Below are 17,440 nucleotides of genomic sequence, written 5' to 3'. Positions count from 1 at the left end.
TGACTCAAGATTCACCACACATGGACAAGGTACCAGGGTGTAAATTATGAGCAACACACACAAAATGCTGGAGGAAGTCAGCAAGCCAGGCAGCATCTATGGAAATGAATGAACAGTCGATATTTTGGGCCGAGACCCTTCATCAGGACTAAGAAGAAAGGGGGAAGATGCCAGAATAAAAAAGTGCGGGAAGGGGAAGGTGGGCTTTATTCCTACATAATCTCAAATGTAAGCCTGGTACTCTTTCTTTCCCTTTTTCCTATGGGCCACTCTCCTCTCCTATCAGAATTCTTTCCTCTCCAACCCTCAACCTTTCCAACTCATCTGGCTTCATCTATTACTTTCTGGCTATTCCCTTCTCCACCCCCACCTTTTTATTCCGGTGTTTTCCCCCCTCCTTACCCAAGGGTGACCTGCAGGCTAGCAGAGGGAAGGGGCGCCTTACACTTCCTTTGGTACATCTCCACCCCGCCACCCATATGAGGGGTTTAGAAAGGATAAATGCAAGTAGGCATTTTCTACTGTTTTAAACCTATTACCTTTATTGCTTCAAACCTATGAAGATACAGTACCAGCAATAGGGATTCTCCCCAAGTCCATGTGGCTTTCCTCAAGGTGCTCCAGTTTCCTTCCACATTCCAAAGATGCATGGGTTACTATAGGTTAGTAAGATGGAGAGACTGAGAGGCTTAAAGAAGGAATTCAAGAGCTTTGTACCAATTTTAAAGAGAAAGATCAGCTTAATTTGTCACGTCTATCAAAACATAGAGTAAAGTGCGTCATTTGTGTCAACGATCAACACAGCCCGAGTATGTGCTGGGGGAAGGTCTACAGGTATCGATGTAGCATGCCCACAGTTTACTAACCCTAACCTGTACATGTTTGGAACATAAGGGGAAACTGGAGAACATGCAACACACACAAAATGCTGGAGGACCTCAGCAGGCCAGGCAGCATCTATGGAAAATAGTACAATCAACATTTCAGGCCAGGACCCTTCATCAGGACTCTTGAATTGGATTTCCAGCATCTGCAGATTTTCTTGTGTGTGTGTGAGAGGGTGTAAATTATGATTGCTTAGAGTAAACGCTTTTAACAACTGATATGAATGAGAAAATCAGAATCCAAAGCAAAAATAGCAACAAAATAATCCGTTTGAAATTGGAATTTGTTCAATGAAACAAATACTGGGCAACATTTAGCAGTGTTAGTGAAATAACATGATTTATTTACAAGGAACGGAGTACATTGCGACACAGAGATGAATTGCAGGGAAACCTCTGCCATGTACGGAATCCCTGGTGAAGCCAGGAAGGCAAAGTCTACGTAATAATAAACAAATTTACCAGAGTGACACATACAAAATGCTAGAACTCATCAGGTTAAGCCACACCCACAGAACCATAGGCTATGGAGGAATTGAAATATGATAGAAAACAGCAAACTCCAATGGGTCAAGGACAGTGGAAGCAGACGAATCAACTGTCTTAGTTCTTGCCATGAGGTTGAATGAATGAATGGAGGTTGCCATTTTGTGAAGCTACTTTATATCCTTCATTTTGTGAATTGATTTTGCTCTTCTGGATCAGTGTTTTAAATAGACACAATGCTGGACCCGCTGGACTAGAGATAGTTTCCAAATAAGAAGTTATTTGTGAGTTATTCTTTGGTTACATGTAACATGCAGGTTTGTGAATGGTGGGGTCTGCCCTGACCGATTCGAGCAGGTTACTAGCTTAGTAACTGATTTAGAACAAAGAGCCATAAATTACCAGCTTCACTTGCAAAAGAGGGCAATAATTGGATGCTTGCTTATACTAGAGCCAATAAGTAGGAGTTATAGGTCAGATGACCCATAGCCAATAAAACTGAAATAGAACGTTTGAACAGGTAAGGAATTCATATAAAAGTAGAGGCTTCAAAAGCAAACTTGCAACAATTCAAGAGATTCACCATTGCAAAAAAGAACCAGGAACTGGGAGATGAAAGGAATGATCACCTGGCCAGTGGAAGAGATCCCCTATTTCAATGTTGTAAATTGGAAAAGTGGTCTTAGAGAGCATTGGTACAAAGGAAACAGTAGAATTCATGTTCTGAGTTGTTGGCCTCGTGTCAACATAGTTACATTATTGTTTGTGCAGAGACAATAAAGTAGAAGCTTCAATTAATTAAGAACTGCATAGTGAGTTTCTTCAGCTAGTTCCGCTGATGAATGGTTAACAAACAGTAGACGTTTCGGGCCAAGACCCTTTGTCAGAACTTGAAAGTGAGGGGCAAGACACCAGAATAAGACTGATTTATACTAGTTTTGCCAGTGATGCCACCTGGCGCTTACCTTTAATGCAGGACCTTTCTCACTCGCACGTTCACTGGCCCTCTTCCCTTCCAAACCCAGCTGCACAAACAGCTCGAGCAAGTTGACAAGGAGTTCATCCACCAATTGCTCCCCCTGCAGGTTGGCTGCAATGTTGGCGAGGGCATTGATAACTGCTAGGGAGCAGTGCCTGACATGGAGAGACAAGGACAAGACATATTCAAATCATCTCACAGTCGTATTATATCCAGTTATTATCCACATGTATTTGCCTCTTATAATAAGTTATGTATTGGTCAATGAGTTAGATATCTTAGGAGAGGTGGTGTCCCAGTTTCATAGAGCATTGCTGATCTGCCTAGTCTCATCAACCCGCAATTGGACCATAGCCCTCCAAACCACTCCCATCAATGTAGCCAGCCAAATTTCACTTAAATATTTCTTGTATCTACCACATCCACAGGCAGTTCATTCCACCCTCTGAATGAAGGAGCTCTCTGTCAGATTCCCCTTTCACCCTAAACCTATGACCTCCAGTTCTAGTCTTGCCCAACCTCAGAGGAAAAAGCCTGCTTGTATTTATCATCATCATTATGGTGCCACGTCATATGACGTGTGTGACCATGGTCTTCCGTCTATCTTTAATCCATCTTTAACTTGTTCTTGGCATTTTTTTGTACTGAAGTGCCTTATAGGCAATATCTTTACAAGACAGGTGACCCCAGCCATTATCAATACTCTTCAGAGACTGTCTGCCTAAGGTCAGTGTACACATAACCAGGACTTGTGATATGGTAGTTTGCCTCCCTGGTGCCAGGGCCCGGGATGTTTCTGATCGCGTCCAAGAGATCCTCAAGTGGGAGGGAGAGGAGCCAGAGGTCGTGGTACATATAGGTACCAATGACATAGGTAGGAAAAGGGGAAGAGGTCCTGAAAGAAGAATATAGGGAGTTAGGAAGGGAGTTGAGAAAAAGGACCACAAAGGTAGTAATCTCGGGATTACTGCCTGTGCCACGTGACAGTGAGAGTAGGAATGCGATGAGGTGGAGGATAAATGCGTGGCTGAGGGATTGGAGCAGGGGGCAGGGATTCAAGTTATTGGATCATTGGGACTTCTATTGGCGCAGGTGTGACCTGTACAAAAAGGACGGGTTACACTTGGATCCTAGGGGGGACCAATATCCTGGCGGGGAGATTTGCGAGGGCTACTGAGGTGACTTTAAACTAGAATGGTTCAGGGGAGGGAATCAAATTAAGGAGAATAGGAGAGGGGAGGTTGGTTCACAAATGGAGAAGGCAGGTAGATGGTGAGGGAGGGAGGATAGGCAGGGGACAGAGATCAGGAGCAATCAGACCAAGGATGTAAGGGAAAAGGAAGAAAAAGATAACAAAGTTGTTTGCTCCATTAAGGATAAACAGAGAGTGGGAGAGTTTCTAAAATGCATCTATTTTAATGCTAGGAGCATTGTAAGAAAGGTAGATGAGCTTAGAGCATGGATTGATACCTGGAAATATGATGTTGTAGCTATTACTGAAACGTGGTTGCAGGAGGGGTGTGATTGGCAACTAAATATTCCAGGATTTCGTTGCTTCAGGTGTGATAGGAGGGGTAAGGGGGGAGGTGTCGCATTGCTTGTCAGAGAATATATAACAGCAGTGCTCTGGCAGGATAGATTAGTGGACTCGTCTCGGGAGGCTATTTGGGTGGAATTGAGGAATAGGAAAGGCGTTGTGACGCTTATAGGGGTGTATTATAGACCACCTAATCGGGACCGAGCACTGGAGGAGCAAATTTGTGAGGAGATAGCAGATATTTGTAGTAAGCACAAGGTTGTGACTGTGGGAGATTTTAATTTTCCACACATAGACTGGGAAGACCATTCTGTAAAACGGCTGGATGGTTTGGAGTTTGTCAAATGTGTGCAAGATAGTTTTTTGGAGCAATACACAGAGGTACCAAATAGAGAAGGGACAGTGTTGGATCTCCTGTTAGGGAATGAGACAGGGAAGGTGACGGAGGTATGTGTTGGAGAGCACTTCAGGTCCAGTGATCACAATACCATTAGTTTCAGTGTAATTATGGAGAAGGATAGGACTGGACCTAGGATTGAGATTTTTGATTGAAGGAGATGCGAAAGGACTTAGAAGCAGTGGATTGGGACAATTTGCTTTGTGGGAAGGATGTAATAGAGAAATGGAGGTCATTTAAAGGTGAAATTTTGAGGGTACAGGATCTTTATGTTCCTGTTAGGTCGAAAGGAAAGGTTAAAAGTTTGAGAGAGCCATGGTTTTCAAGGGATATTGAAACTTGGTTTGGAAAAAGAGAGGGATCTTCAATAAATATAGGCAGCTTGGAGTTAATAAGGTGCTCGAGGAATATAAAGAATGTAAAAAGAATCTTAAGAAAGAAATTAGAAAAGCTAAAAGAAGATACGAGGCTGCTTTGGCAAGTAAGGTGAAAATAAATCCAAAGGGTTTCTACGGTTATGTTAGTGGCAAAAGGATAGTGAGGGATAAAATTGGTCCCTTGGAGAATCAGAGTGGATGGCTATGTGCGGAGCCAAAAGAGATGGGGGAGATTTTGAACAATTTCTTTTCTTTAGTATTCACTGGGGAGAAGGATATTGAATTGTGTAAGGTAAAGGAAACAAGAAGGGAAGTTATGGAAAGTATGACAATTAAAGAAGAGGAAGTACTGGCGCTTTTAAGGAATATAAAAGTGGATAAGTCTCTGGGTCCGGACAAGATATTCCCTAGGACATTGAGGGAAGTTAGTGTGGAAATAGCAGGGGCTCTGACAGAAATATTTCAAGTGTCATTAGAAACGGGGATGGTGCCGGAGGATTGGCGTATTGCTCATGTGGTTTCATTGTTTAAGAAGGGTTCTAAGAGTAAACCTGGCAATTATCGGCCTGTGAGTTTGACATCAGTGGTGGGTAAATTGATGGAAAGTATTCTTAGAGATGGTATATATAATTATCTGGATTGACAGGGTCTGACCAGGAACAGTCAACATGGATTTGTGCGTGGGAGGTCATGTTTGACAAATCTTATTGAATTTTTTGATGTAGTTACTAAGGAAGTTGACGAGGGTAAAGCGGTGGATGTTGTCTATATGGACTTCAGTAAGGCCTTTGACAAGGTGCCACACGGAAGTTTAGTTAGGAAGGTTCAGTTGTCAGGCATTAATATCGAAGTAGTAAAATGGATTCAGCGTGGCTAGATGGGAGACGCCAGAGAGTAGTGGTGGATAACTGTGTGTCAGATTGGAGGAGGGTGTGTAGCGGTGTGCCTCAGGGATCTGTACTGGGTCCAATGTTATTTGTCATATATATTAATGATCTGGATGATGGGGTGGTAAATTGGATTAGTAAATATGCAGATGATACTAGGATAGGTGGCATTGTGGATGATGAAGTAGGTTTTCAAAGCTTGCAGAGAGATTTAGGCCAGTTAGAAGAGTGGGCTAAAAGATGGCAGATGGAGTTTAATGTTGAAAAATGTGAGGTGCTACATTTTGGTAGGACTAATCAAAATAAGACACACATGGTAAATGGTAGGGCATTGAAGAATGCTGCAGAACAGAGGAATCTAGGAATAATGGTGCATAGTTCCCTGAAGGTGGAATCTCATGTGGATAGGGTGGTGAAGAAAGCATTTGGTATGCTGGCCTTTATTAATCAAAGCATTGAGTATAGGAGTTGGGATGTAATGTAGAAATTGTATAAAGCATTGGTAAGGCCAAATTTGGAGTATTGTGTACAGTTCTGGTCACCAAATTATAGGAAAGATGTCAATAAAATTGAGAGAGTATAGAGGAGGTTAACTGAAATGTTGCCTGGGTTTCATCTCCTAAGTTACAGAGAAAAGTTGAACAGATTAGGTCTTTATTCTTTGGAGCGTAGAAGGTTGAGGGGGGACTTGATAGAGGTGTTTAAAATTATGAGGGGGATTGTTAGAGTTGACGTGGATAGGCTTTCTCCATTGAGACTGGGGAGACTCAAACAAGAGGACATGAGTTGAGAGTTAAAGGACAAAAAGTTTAGGGGTAACATGAGGGGGAACTTCTTTACTCAGAGAGTGGTAGCTGTGTGGAACGAGCTTCCAGCAGAAGTGGTTAAGGCATGTTCGATGTTGTTGTTTAAAGTTAAATTGGATAGATATATGGACAGGAAAGGAATAGAGGGTTATGGGCTGAGTGCAGGTCGGTGGAACTAGGTGAGAGTAAGAGTTCGGCACAGACTAGAAGGGCCGAGATGGCCTGTTTCCATGCTGTAATTGTTATATGGTTATATGGTTATATGCACCAGTAGCTCATACGACCATCCACCACCTGCTCCCATGGCTTCACGTGACCCTGATCAGTGGAGGGAGGCTAAAGCAGGTGCTACACCCTGCTCGAGGGTGACTTACAGGCTAGCGAAGGGAAGAAATGTCTTACACATCCTTTGGTAGAGATGTATCTCCACCCCATCACCTTTGCTTGTATTCACCCTTCATAATCTGAATTGGAATGCCAACATACATGGTGTCAGCAGGCCACCACTAGGGTGAAATTAGTCACAGAGTACTATAGCACAGAAACAAGCCCTCCAGCCCATCCAGTCCATGCCGAAATATTAGTCCTCCTTGTCCTTGTCCTTGTCCCATTGACCCGCCTGGGGCATAGACCTCTTACCCCTCCTTATCCAAACTTCTCATAAATGTTGCACTGAATCACTAGCTCAGTTGGTGGGGCTATTCGATACTGAAATAAAATATATTGGAGAAGAATTGGGCCATTCAGCCCATCAAGTCTCCTCCGCCATTTCAGCATGGCTGATCCACTTTCCCTCTAAGCTCCAATCTCCTGCTTTCTCCCCGTATCCCTTCATGCCCTGCCTAATCAAGATTCTATCAACCTCTCCCCTAAATGCACTCAATGACTTGGCCTCCACTGCCGCCTGTGGCAAGGAATTCCACAGATTCACCACTCTCTGGCAAAAGGAATTCCTCCTCATCTCTGTTTTAAAAGGACACCCTTCTATTCTGAAACAGTGTCCTCTCATCTTAGACTCCCCCACCATAGGAAACATCCTCTCTACATCCACTCTCTTGAGGCCTTTCAATATTCGATAGGTTTCAATGAGGTCACCTCTCATTCATCTAAATTCCAGTGAATCAAGGCCCACAGCCATCAAATACTCCTCAAATGACAAGCCTTTCAATCCTGCAATAATTTCCATGAACCTCCTTTGAACCCTCTCCAATGTCAGTGCATCCATTTTTAGGTAAGGGACCTAAAACTGCTATCACCATGATTTCACTGTATTGACAAGTCCCTGTGGGGAAGGAGTTATCACATCTATTGATACTTGTAATTTCTATGCTCAGTCTGAGGTAATGTTGGCAAGAATACCAAAATGAGTGTTTATTCAATTCAAGCCCACGGTCTCCAACAGAGCAACCAAACGGGGTGATTTAATGATCCATGAATCACATTGCCAGTTGTAGGAGCAATGTATCCGTTTATTGTCTGTCTGTATTGTATTTACATTGTGCATCCTCACTCTGGGATAAAGTAATTTATCATGCAGGCTTGGGCAGTGGTTAGCGAGCAATGTGCAGCATTGCATGGCGGTTAAAATAAACAGATATAGTCACCTATAAAGAGAGGGGTGAATAGGGAGTGCATATTTCTCTTTGATTGCTCGTCTTTGTTTGAATTTGATCCAATTACTTTCACGTGAATTACGGAAGAGTTGAAGGATTTTATTGTTGGTTGGTAATAAAGGATGAAAATGTATTTTTGCAACTTGGAATTCAGAATCAGGTTTAATATCACCAGCAGATGTCGTGAAATTTGCTGTCTTTGAGGCAGCAGTACAACGCAATACAGAATAATAGAAAAAAAAACATGAATTACAGTAAATATTTATATACATATAACAGTTAAATTAAATAATCAGTGCAGAAAAAAGTAGTGAGGTAGTGTTCATGGGTTCAATGTCCATTCAGAAATCATATAGCAGAGGGGAAGAAGTTGTTCTTGAATCATTGAGTGCGTGTCTTCAGGCTTCTGTACCTCCTTCCTGACAGTAGCAATGAAAACAAGACAAAACCTGGGTGATGAGGGTCCTTAATGATGGTCTTTCAGCGACTTTTAGCTGGTTTTCAAGTAGTCCTTGCAGCAGGGTCATTAACATCATCGCTCATACCCTCAAACAAACTGGCACTAAATGACTGACACAACCAGCGCAAGAGACAAGCACCCCAATGTTGTAGGGATCTTTGTAAATCCCACAAAGTTGCCACGAAAGTTTATACTATTTTAGGAATTTATTGGAGGGGAGGGGGAAGAACAATGTACCAGGGATAGCCATAGCAACTGGGTGTCTGGCACTGTAATTTGGCTCTGTGGCTCAGAAGGGAATGGTGGAGGTGGGGGGGGAGAAGAAGAGGAGTGCAGTCGTCATAGGGGATTCCATAGTTAATGGAGCTAACAGGACATTCTGTGGACGTGAAAGAAACATGAGATGGTATGTTGCCTCCCAGGTGCCAGGGTCAGAGATGTCTCTGATTTGGTCCACAGCATTCTAAAGGGGGAGGATGAACAACCAGAAGTCATAGTACATATTGGTACCAACCACATAGGTAGGAAAAAGATTATTGAGAGTTAAGAAGGCGCAAGAAGGCTAAGTTAACAAATTTCATGACACATGCCGGTGATAATAAACCTGATTCTGATTCTGGTGTGTTGGCCTTCTTTACTGGGGATTACGTTCAAGGCTGTGAGATGATACTGTAGCTCTATAAATCTCTGCTTAGACCACACTTGGAGTATCACGTTCAGATCTGATCTCCTCATTACAGGAAGGATGTGGAAGCTTTAGAGAGGGTATAAAGAAGATTTATCAGAATGCTTCCCTGACTAAAGAGCATGCCTTGAGGATAGGAAGTGTAAACTCAGGCTATTCTCTTTGGAGCACGGGATGATGAGAGGCGCCCTGATAGAGGTGTACAGAAAGTAAGAGGCATGGTTCAAGTGGATAGCTAGACTTTTTCCCCCAGGGCAGAAATAACTAATGAGGAGGCATAATTTTAAGGTGATTTGAGGAAAATATATGGAAGATGTCAGGACTTTTTTCGATAGAGAGTGGTGGGTGCTTTGAACATGCTATCAGCCGTGATGGCAAATACATTAGGATCATTTAAGAAACCCTTAGATAGGCACTTGGGTGATAAAAAATGAATGTCTATGTAGGAGAAATTGATCTCAGAGTCTGACGTCTGCACAACATCATGAGCCAAAGGGCCTATACTGTGCTGTAATGTTCTACAACCACAGTCAGGCTTGGAAAGTCCTACAAAAGGTAGCAGATTCAAGCCCAGTCCATCAGGGGTAAAGCTTTCCCCATCATTGAGCACATCGACATGAAACGCTGTCGCAGGAAAGCAACATCCATCATCAGGGACCCCCACCTCCCAGGTCATGCTCGCTTCTTGCTGCTGCCATCAGGAAGAAGGTACAGGAGCCTCAGGACTCACACCACCTGGTTCGGGAACAGTTATTACGCCTCTACCATCACGCTCTTGAACCAAAGGGGCTAACTTCACTCAACTTCACTTATCCCCTCGTTGCAATGTTCCCACAATGATTGGACTCACTTTCAAGGACTCTTCAATTCATGTTGTCGATACTTATTGCTTTTTTATTTACTATTTCTTTCTTTTTGTATTTTCATAATTTGTTGTCTTTTGCACACTGGTTGAACACCCATTGATTCGGTTTTTCATCAATTCTATTGTGGTTATTATTCTATTCTGGATTTATTGAGCATGCCCACAAGAAAATGAATCTCAGTGTTAGTATATGGTGACATATATGTACTCTGATAATAAATTTACTTTGAACTTTGGAATATTTTTGCTGCAGCATTTTCAACACAGACTGAACTGTTCAAGGAATAGGGTGACCACCATTTTGTCACCTCACCTGAACAACACATATCTTATAAAAAAAAAGGCACTATTCTGTTTCAAAAAAAGGCTTAATAGGATTTTTTTTTAATGACTGGACTGCATTACAATAGATGGTGAAGCAGATTCAAGTAATTTTCAAAAGGAAATTGGGTAAATATATCAACTCAGGGAAAGTTCTTCTTCAAGATGGTGCTGGCAACACACAGCGATGTTTTGTAGCAGCTCACAAAACTTCTAGAAATACTTCCTCTGAACTACCATGGCTGTATTCTGCAGCTATTGTGTTTCTTTATATCTGAAAATAGTGAAGTATATGTACTTCAAACTTTGAACCAGAAGAAAGCTGAACTAACTGAAAAGTTTGCTCTAGAAATTATTACAAGACACAATGAACCAAATAACATCCTTCAGTAATAATAATAATAAGTACTTTATTGACCCCAAGTGGGAAATTTTTTCATTACATTTAAAAACACACTTAGCAGTGTGCAGACTTAATTAACAATAATATACAGAATAATAATATACACAATAAGTAACAATGTACAGTAATGTGCAATGATAACGTACGAAATAATAAAGCAGAGAATATTGTTCTCCTGTCGCACATAGATGAACTTTTGTATATGCTTATTGCATTTGGTAGGAAAGATTTTCTGTAATCCAGGAGATAGTGAATTTGTCTACACCCATCCTTTGCAGTTTCTCGCTCAGAAGTGGCTGGATTATACTGAATGTGATTCTCATAAGGCCAATAGCATCATCCCGGTGAGAGTGAACTCATTGCAACAGGTAGATGATGGCAGCATCCACTCCCACATGAGGTTGGTAGGCAAAATGTAGAGGGTCCAGCGAAGATCTTGCCTGTAGTCCAAGATAAGTCAGGATCAGCCTCTCCTGCACCTTCATCACATGAGACGCGTGGGCAATTGGTCTGTAGTCATCAAATCCAGATGGAGGTGTCTTCTTGGATTCAGGAACCAAGCAGGAAGTCTTTCATAGTACCGGTACCTCTCCTGACTCAGACTCAGAATGTAAAGGTGCTGCAAAATAGCAGACAGCTGGCTTGCACAGGCTTTCAGTACCCTGGGGCTGATACCGTCCGGGCCAGCAGCCTTGCCTTGATGGTAGTTTCTCTAGTTGTCTCCTAACCTGACCTGCAGTCACAGTCAGGGGGGAGAGGGTGGTCATCCCCGTGGAGGCAGGATACTCCAAGGTTGGGGCGGGGGGGTGGTTTGGAACACAAGCACTCACCAGAGGGGAGGGAAGTATGGAGATGCGGAGCAGAAGACAGGATTTGCCAATTGTTCTTGAGAAAGATAATGGTGATTTTAAAGACCTTGGCTCAAAAATGTTCTCAACAGAAGAAAGCCATCCACTGCCATTTGCCGAGGAGTGCAAAATGCCTAAACAAAAAGGCTCATAGATCGAAAAATAAAAATACAGAAGAATCTGCAGATGCTGGAAATCCAGAGCAAAACATACAAAATGTTGGAAGAACAAAGCAAGTAAGGCAGCCTCCATGGAAGGGAATAAATAGTCGATGTTTCTGACCGAGACCCTTCATCAGGACCTGATGCTGCCTGACCTGCTGGGTTCTGCAGGCATTCTGTGTGGATCTAATAAGCTGTGTTGCTTCTTTGCATGGATTTCTTTTGAACATGAATAGATCAAACCGAATGGAAAGGAAAAACAAAAGAACAGGTTGTACACATGAAATGCAGCAAGAATTCAGAGCTTACCTGTAGCCATGGTCTTTGTGGTCTTTAGTTGCTGAGTAAACAACAGAACTGGCTTTCACACTGATTTGCTGAAAGAGGTTCCACACTTCTTGGTAAATATATTGCTGTAAAACATAGGAGTTGATCAGTCCACCTCATCAACACACTGAAATATTTGATATTGGGAACCGCACTTAAGTCTCATAAATCAGAAGTGAGATAGGCGAACAGCTAACTAGTGGGCATTTTCTCAACTTTTATAAAGCTATAAGATATAGGAGCAAAATTAGGCCATTTGGCCCATTGAGTCTTCTCCACCATTTCATCATGGCTGATCCATTTCCCTTTGAGCCCTAATCTCCTGCCTTCTCCCTGTAACCCTTCATGCCCTGATGAATCAAGAATCTATCAATCTCTGCCTTCAATACACCCAATGACTTGGCCTTCACTGCAGCCTGTGGCAACAAATTCCAAGATTCACCACAAAAGAAATTTTTCCTCATCTCCATTTTAAATGGATGTCCCTCTATTTTGAGGCTGTGCCCTCTGGTCCTAGTCTCCTCCACCATAGGAAACATCCTCTCCACATCCACTTTATCAAGGCCTTTCAACATTTGATAGGTTTGTGACAAGAATACACATAGATAAGATGTTAGCTGTCCTGTGCGATCAGCAGTTGGTCTGCCACCTGTCTTCAAGAGAGAGATAAGGAACACAATGAAACAGCATCTGGAGATGTGTAATGAAGGGACGGGAGAGAGAGAGCTGTCTGGAGCGGCTCCCCCTTTGAACTCTGAACTGTTTGAAGTGATGGACAGGCGATACCCCAGCAGGGGGATAAAAAGGGACAGGTTCGCTAAGTCAGACACACATGACACCCGAGGTAACGAGACCCTGGAAGCGGTGCGCCTCTCACGAGTCGGTGGGAAGTACCGGACCTTAAACGCACAGGGTGGAAAGGTACGATCAGCGGGAACCCGGTGTGTGTCCACCCTCGCTTGGGTGCCGGGTTCACTGCAGAGGATCGACCGCATCTGGAGGAGGGGTCACAGTCGGTGACCTCAGGTGACATCACCAAGGACCTGCCCAAAAGCTGCTTGTGAGCCATATCGCCGGTCTGTGAGTGGAAGCCGTGTCTGAATGATCAGTCGTTCCCGTTCTCTCTCTCTCTCCCCCCACGTTGTCCATCGCCATGGCAACGATTACTGCGAACTGAACTAAATTGGACTGAACTTTTGTGTCACTTTGAAATTTGGTCATTTACCCCTAGACAACGATAGAGCTTGATTGATGCTGTTACCTTAATTCTGTGCACATGTGTGTTTATCATTGCTGAAATGTTGCATTTATTATCCTTTCGATTACTGTGTTGCTTGTTTCTTTAATAAAACTTTCTTAGTTCTAGTAATCCAGACTCCAACTGAGTGATCCATTTCTGCTGGTTTGGCAACCCAGTTACGGGGTACGTAACAGGTTTGAATGAGATCACCTCTCATCCTTCTGAATTCCAGCGGGTACAAGCTCAGAGCAATCAAATGCTCTTTATTTAAGCCTTACAATCCCAGAATCATTTTTGTGAACCTCCTTTGAACCCACTCCAATGCCTGTAATTTATGTGCAAATTGCACTGCTCGGGTACTTTGCCACGGGAAAAAAGGTCCTCTGCCTGAAGTTAAAATGAAAATAAAGTCATATTAAAACCAGCGTTTCCTCTAATTTTCTTTCGAACAGCTGCATGGGCCAATCATTGCTCTGAGCACGAAATTTTTGCATAGCCTGAGAAGTGCATACAATATTTCTTATTGTAAAACGTACATTATGGCATTGGCATCCAGCAAGCCAGTGGTTTATTAACAATGAGCTACTGACTTCTATTCTGTTTATTGTTACAATTTGTAACAGTGTTGCAACTGCAGTGTGGTATATAGCGACATGTATGTACCTTGATAATAAATCTACTTTGACCTTTAACATAATTTCAACATTATATTAACATTATATAAAAGAAAATTCCAGCTGTGCGGCAACTAATGCTATGTGCGCTCCTAAGGGAGTGTCAGTTACTGCGAGGCTGCCCACTCACACAACTTAAGAGAAACAGTGATGAAAACATAATGCTAAAAATACTCAGCAAGTTAGGCAGCATCTTTGAAAAGAGAAATAACGGTGAATGACACTTTACAACATGGCTTCTGATAATCTAAAAACGGTGAGACAAATGGAAATAAAAGATGTTGAATGCAGCCTCATCCATCCACAGTGAAGTGTCAATGATCTACTATCCAACCATTCGGATGTCCTCAAACAACAGGAATTCTGCAGATGCTGGAAATTCAAGCAACACACATCAAAGTTGCTGGTGAATGCAGCAGGCCAGGCAGCGTCTCTAGGAAGAGGTACAGTCGACATTTCAGGCCGAGACCTTTCGTCAGGACTAACTGAAGGACGAGTTAGTAAGGGATTTGAAAGTGGGAGGGGGAGGGGGAGATCCAAAATGATAGGAGAAGACAGGAGGGGGAGGGATGGAGCCAAGAGCTGGATAGCTGATTTGCAAAGGGGATATGAGAGGATCATGGGACAGGAGGTCTGGGGAGAAAGACAAGGGGGGGGGAACCCAGAGGATGGGCAAGAGGTATAGTCAGAGGGAGAAAAAGGAGAGAGAGAGAGAAAGAAATTCGGATATCCCGATAGTTCAGATCTGGCTGACTGGGTATAATAAGCCCATAAGATAAAGCAGCAGAATTAGGTCACTTGGCCCATCGAGTTCACTCCGCCATTCTTTCACAAATGATTTATTATCCCTCTCAAAGCCATTCTCCTGCATTTTCCGCATAACTTTTGACACCCTTACTAATCAAGAACTTATCAACCCACACTTTAAATATCCCCGATGACATGATTCACCGCCCTCTGGCTAAAGAAGACACTGGTGAGGCTGCACTTGTTGTATTGTATTCAGTTTTCATCATTGTGCTAAAGGGAAAATGTAGATTAAATGGAAAGACTGCAGACAAGATTGACAAGTACATTGCCAGGATTAAGAAAAGTAATAGGGAGAGGTTGGAGAGGTGAGAAATTTTGCTCTTGGAGTTCAGGAGACAGAGAGGTGATCTTACATACATGACAGCCATAGACAGAGTGAATGCACTCAGTCTTTTTGCCCCCAGCGTTGGGGGAACCAAAAACTAGAGGGTACAGGTTTAAGGTGAGAAGGAAGATTGTTTAAGAACTTGAGTGGTGAAATCAAATCAGAAACTGAAGAGGGGCAACTCTTTAAAAGTAAACAGAGGGTGGTACACATATGCACTGAATGACACAGAAAGTCGCTGAGGCATGTACAATAAAGAGTTTTAAAAGCCAGCTGGACAGATACATGGATAGGAACAATTTAGAGGGCTAGGGACATCTTGCTGTCCATGGACAGGAACAACTTGGAGGGCAAGGGACATCTTGCTGTCCATGCACCAGTTGGACAGGTACATGGACAGGAACGATTTAGAGGGCTAGGGATATCTTGGTGTCCATGGACCAGTTGGACAGGTATACAGACAGGAACAGTTTAGAGGGATAGAGCAACTTGGTGTCCATGGACCAGTTGGACAGGAATGATTTGCAGCAGCCTTTCTCAACCATTTTTCCCTGGAGTAACCATTGAAATAACTTTCAGGTCTCAGGGAACCCCTGCATAACAATTATTTTATCTAGAGCTCATGGTATATTATCATGTTCAATAAGTTGTAGATGTAATAATCCAAAAATAATTGTCAATGCTGCTTTGAGTAGAGAAAGAATTTTAACCAATCTTTCTTGAAAAAAACACATCATTAAGCTTAGTTTACTTCTCTTGAAATTAATCTTTCTTTCTCTTTCATAAATTTTAAAAACTCGTAAAGCAAACAGAATACATTTCTCAATTCTGGGTCAAACCTGAGATAAGCACACACAGATTTCAACTGAAATGAGATGATGTTCCTGACGCTTGTTAAACAAGAAAAAGCTTACTCACACTTGTAATAAGTTGAAAACTGCAGCAAAATATTCATTGTTTTCCTATGATTTTCTTTCACAGAAAACCAGAACTTGTCCAGGGGCAGGTCAGTAAATCTCATCTTGAGTGTATGGTCAGAGTGCAGCTCACAAAGTTCTTCCTCTTCTCTCAAAGTCAAGTTCTCAGGCTGAGCAGAAGATTTAGAGAAAAGGTCCCTCACCCAGGAAAAATACTGTTTGATATTGTTCTGCAGTTCTTCCAAGTGGTTTTCAGTAAGACTCTAGACTTTCTGATATCCTTCCTCACTCTCAAGCCCAAGCAGCAGTAGAAACATTTCAAGATTTCCTTTTGCAGCATGATTTTTCCAAAGATTCCGTTTCCTTTTAAATCCAAGAATCTTGTCACTTGAAGTCAAAACATTTTCTCCAGGGCCTTGCGAAGACTTATTCAACTGGTTCATATGATGAAAAATGTCTGTTCAGTAAGCTAGTTTCTGCAGACATTCTTCATCTTCAAAGCATTTAGCAAAATCTGGCCTACTATTTTCCTGAAAGCACTCCTGCAATTCACCTTTCAGTTCAAATACCCTGTTGAGAACTCCTTTGTTAAACATTCTCAAATGAATGGTCTTTCAGCTACTCAATAACTTGCTTCATGAGTCCTTTTACTGACTGTGACTTTATTTTCAAAAGCTTTAATCTGTTTGTTTTGAGATTTCAATAGTCATTTAAAATAATCAGCCCTTTTACGTGTCATATGGCGTGATTTGTAGTTAGGTGTGTTCAATTTCGCTGGAGCTACATTTGTAAGTTGTTTGCCACAGACTAGACCAATGGAATAGGACAACTTGGATCACCATGTAAATCCCATTGATAGGAGCTTTCGTTGTAAAGATATGGCATCAACTGATTATTTTACCGTCCTCTGCTTTTGGCTCCAGGACCCAGAAGAGGCTGATGGATTTCTTCTGGGTCAACTGGAGGCATGGGGTCTCTGCTGTGGTCCTCAGTCTTCTGATCGCAGAGGGTGGTCTGTCGTTGATATGTGTGTGCACCCAGCTGGCGGCTGTCCGCCTCAGGACTTACAAAGATAACTGTATAATGACATTCCTCCAAGATGGCATGCACAGGCGGCGTACTTTCTCCACCAGGGACACTGCCTGCAGGACATGTGACTTACAGTGGACAGCACCAGCCTTGCTGCTTTGAGGGGAAATGCCTTGCTTTTCCCAAGAGCTGTTGAGGGTATGGGGTCTAGTCTCATCTAGACACAGTGCTCCTGTGCTGGTGGGAGATGGTACACCAGCTGCAAGGGGGACTGGTCCCCATTCAATCATGAAGGATGTTGAGGGGGCTTGGGGTAGTAGACAGGTTTTGGCTGCATCACCACCTGATGGGCCAGAAGTGCTCGTCGGATCCAGGCCTCAGGTACCACATGGGAGAAGGTCCCACACCA

General features: G+C 42.7%; 1 protein-coding gene across 2 annotated transcripts in view; it reads right to left on the bottom strand.

The window, feature by feature from the left end:
• LOC134360064 (phosphatidylinositol 4-kinase alpha) overlaps window positions 1-17,440 on the bottom strand; it is a 267,869-nt gene that overhangs the window by 193,308 nt on the left and 57,121 nt on the right. For both annotated transcript variants that reach the window (XM_063074140.1, XM_063074141.1), the window contains exons 8-9: window positions 12,019-12,122; window positions 2,336-2,504 (exon numbers count right to left, since the gene is read on the bottom strand). In XM_063074140.1, coding sequence (XP_062930210.1) covers window positions 2,336-2,504; window positions 12,019-12,122 — 273 coding nt within the window. The remainder of the gene's footprint in view (window positions 1-2,335; window positions 2,505-12,018; window positions 12,123-17,440) is intronic.

The sequence above is a fragment of the Mobula hypostoma genome, chromosome 21, assembly GCF_963921235.1.
Source record: "Mobula hypostoma chromosome 21, sMobHyp1.1, whole genome shotgun sequence".
Lineage (NCBI taxonomy): Eukaryota > Metazoa > Chordata > Chondrichthyes > Myliobatiformes > Myliobatidae > Mobula > Mobula hypostoma.
This window is presented reverse-complemented; position numbering and strand designations above follow the sequence as displayed.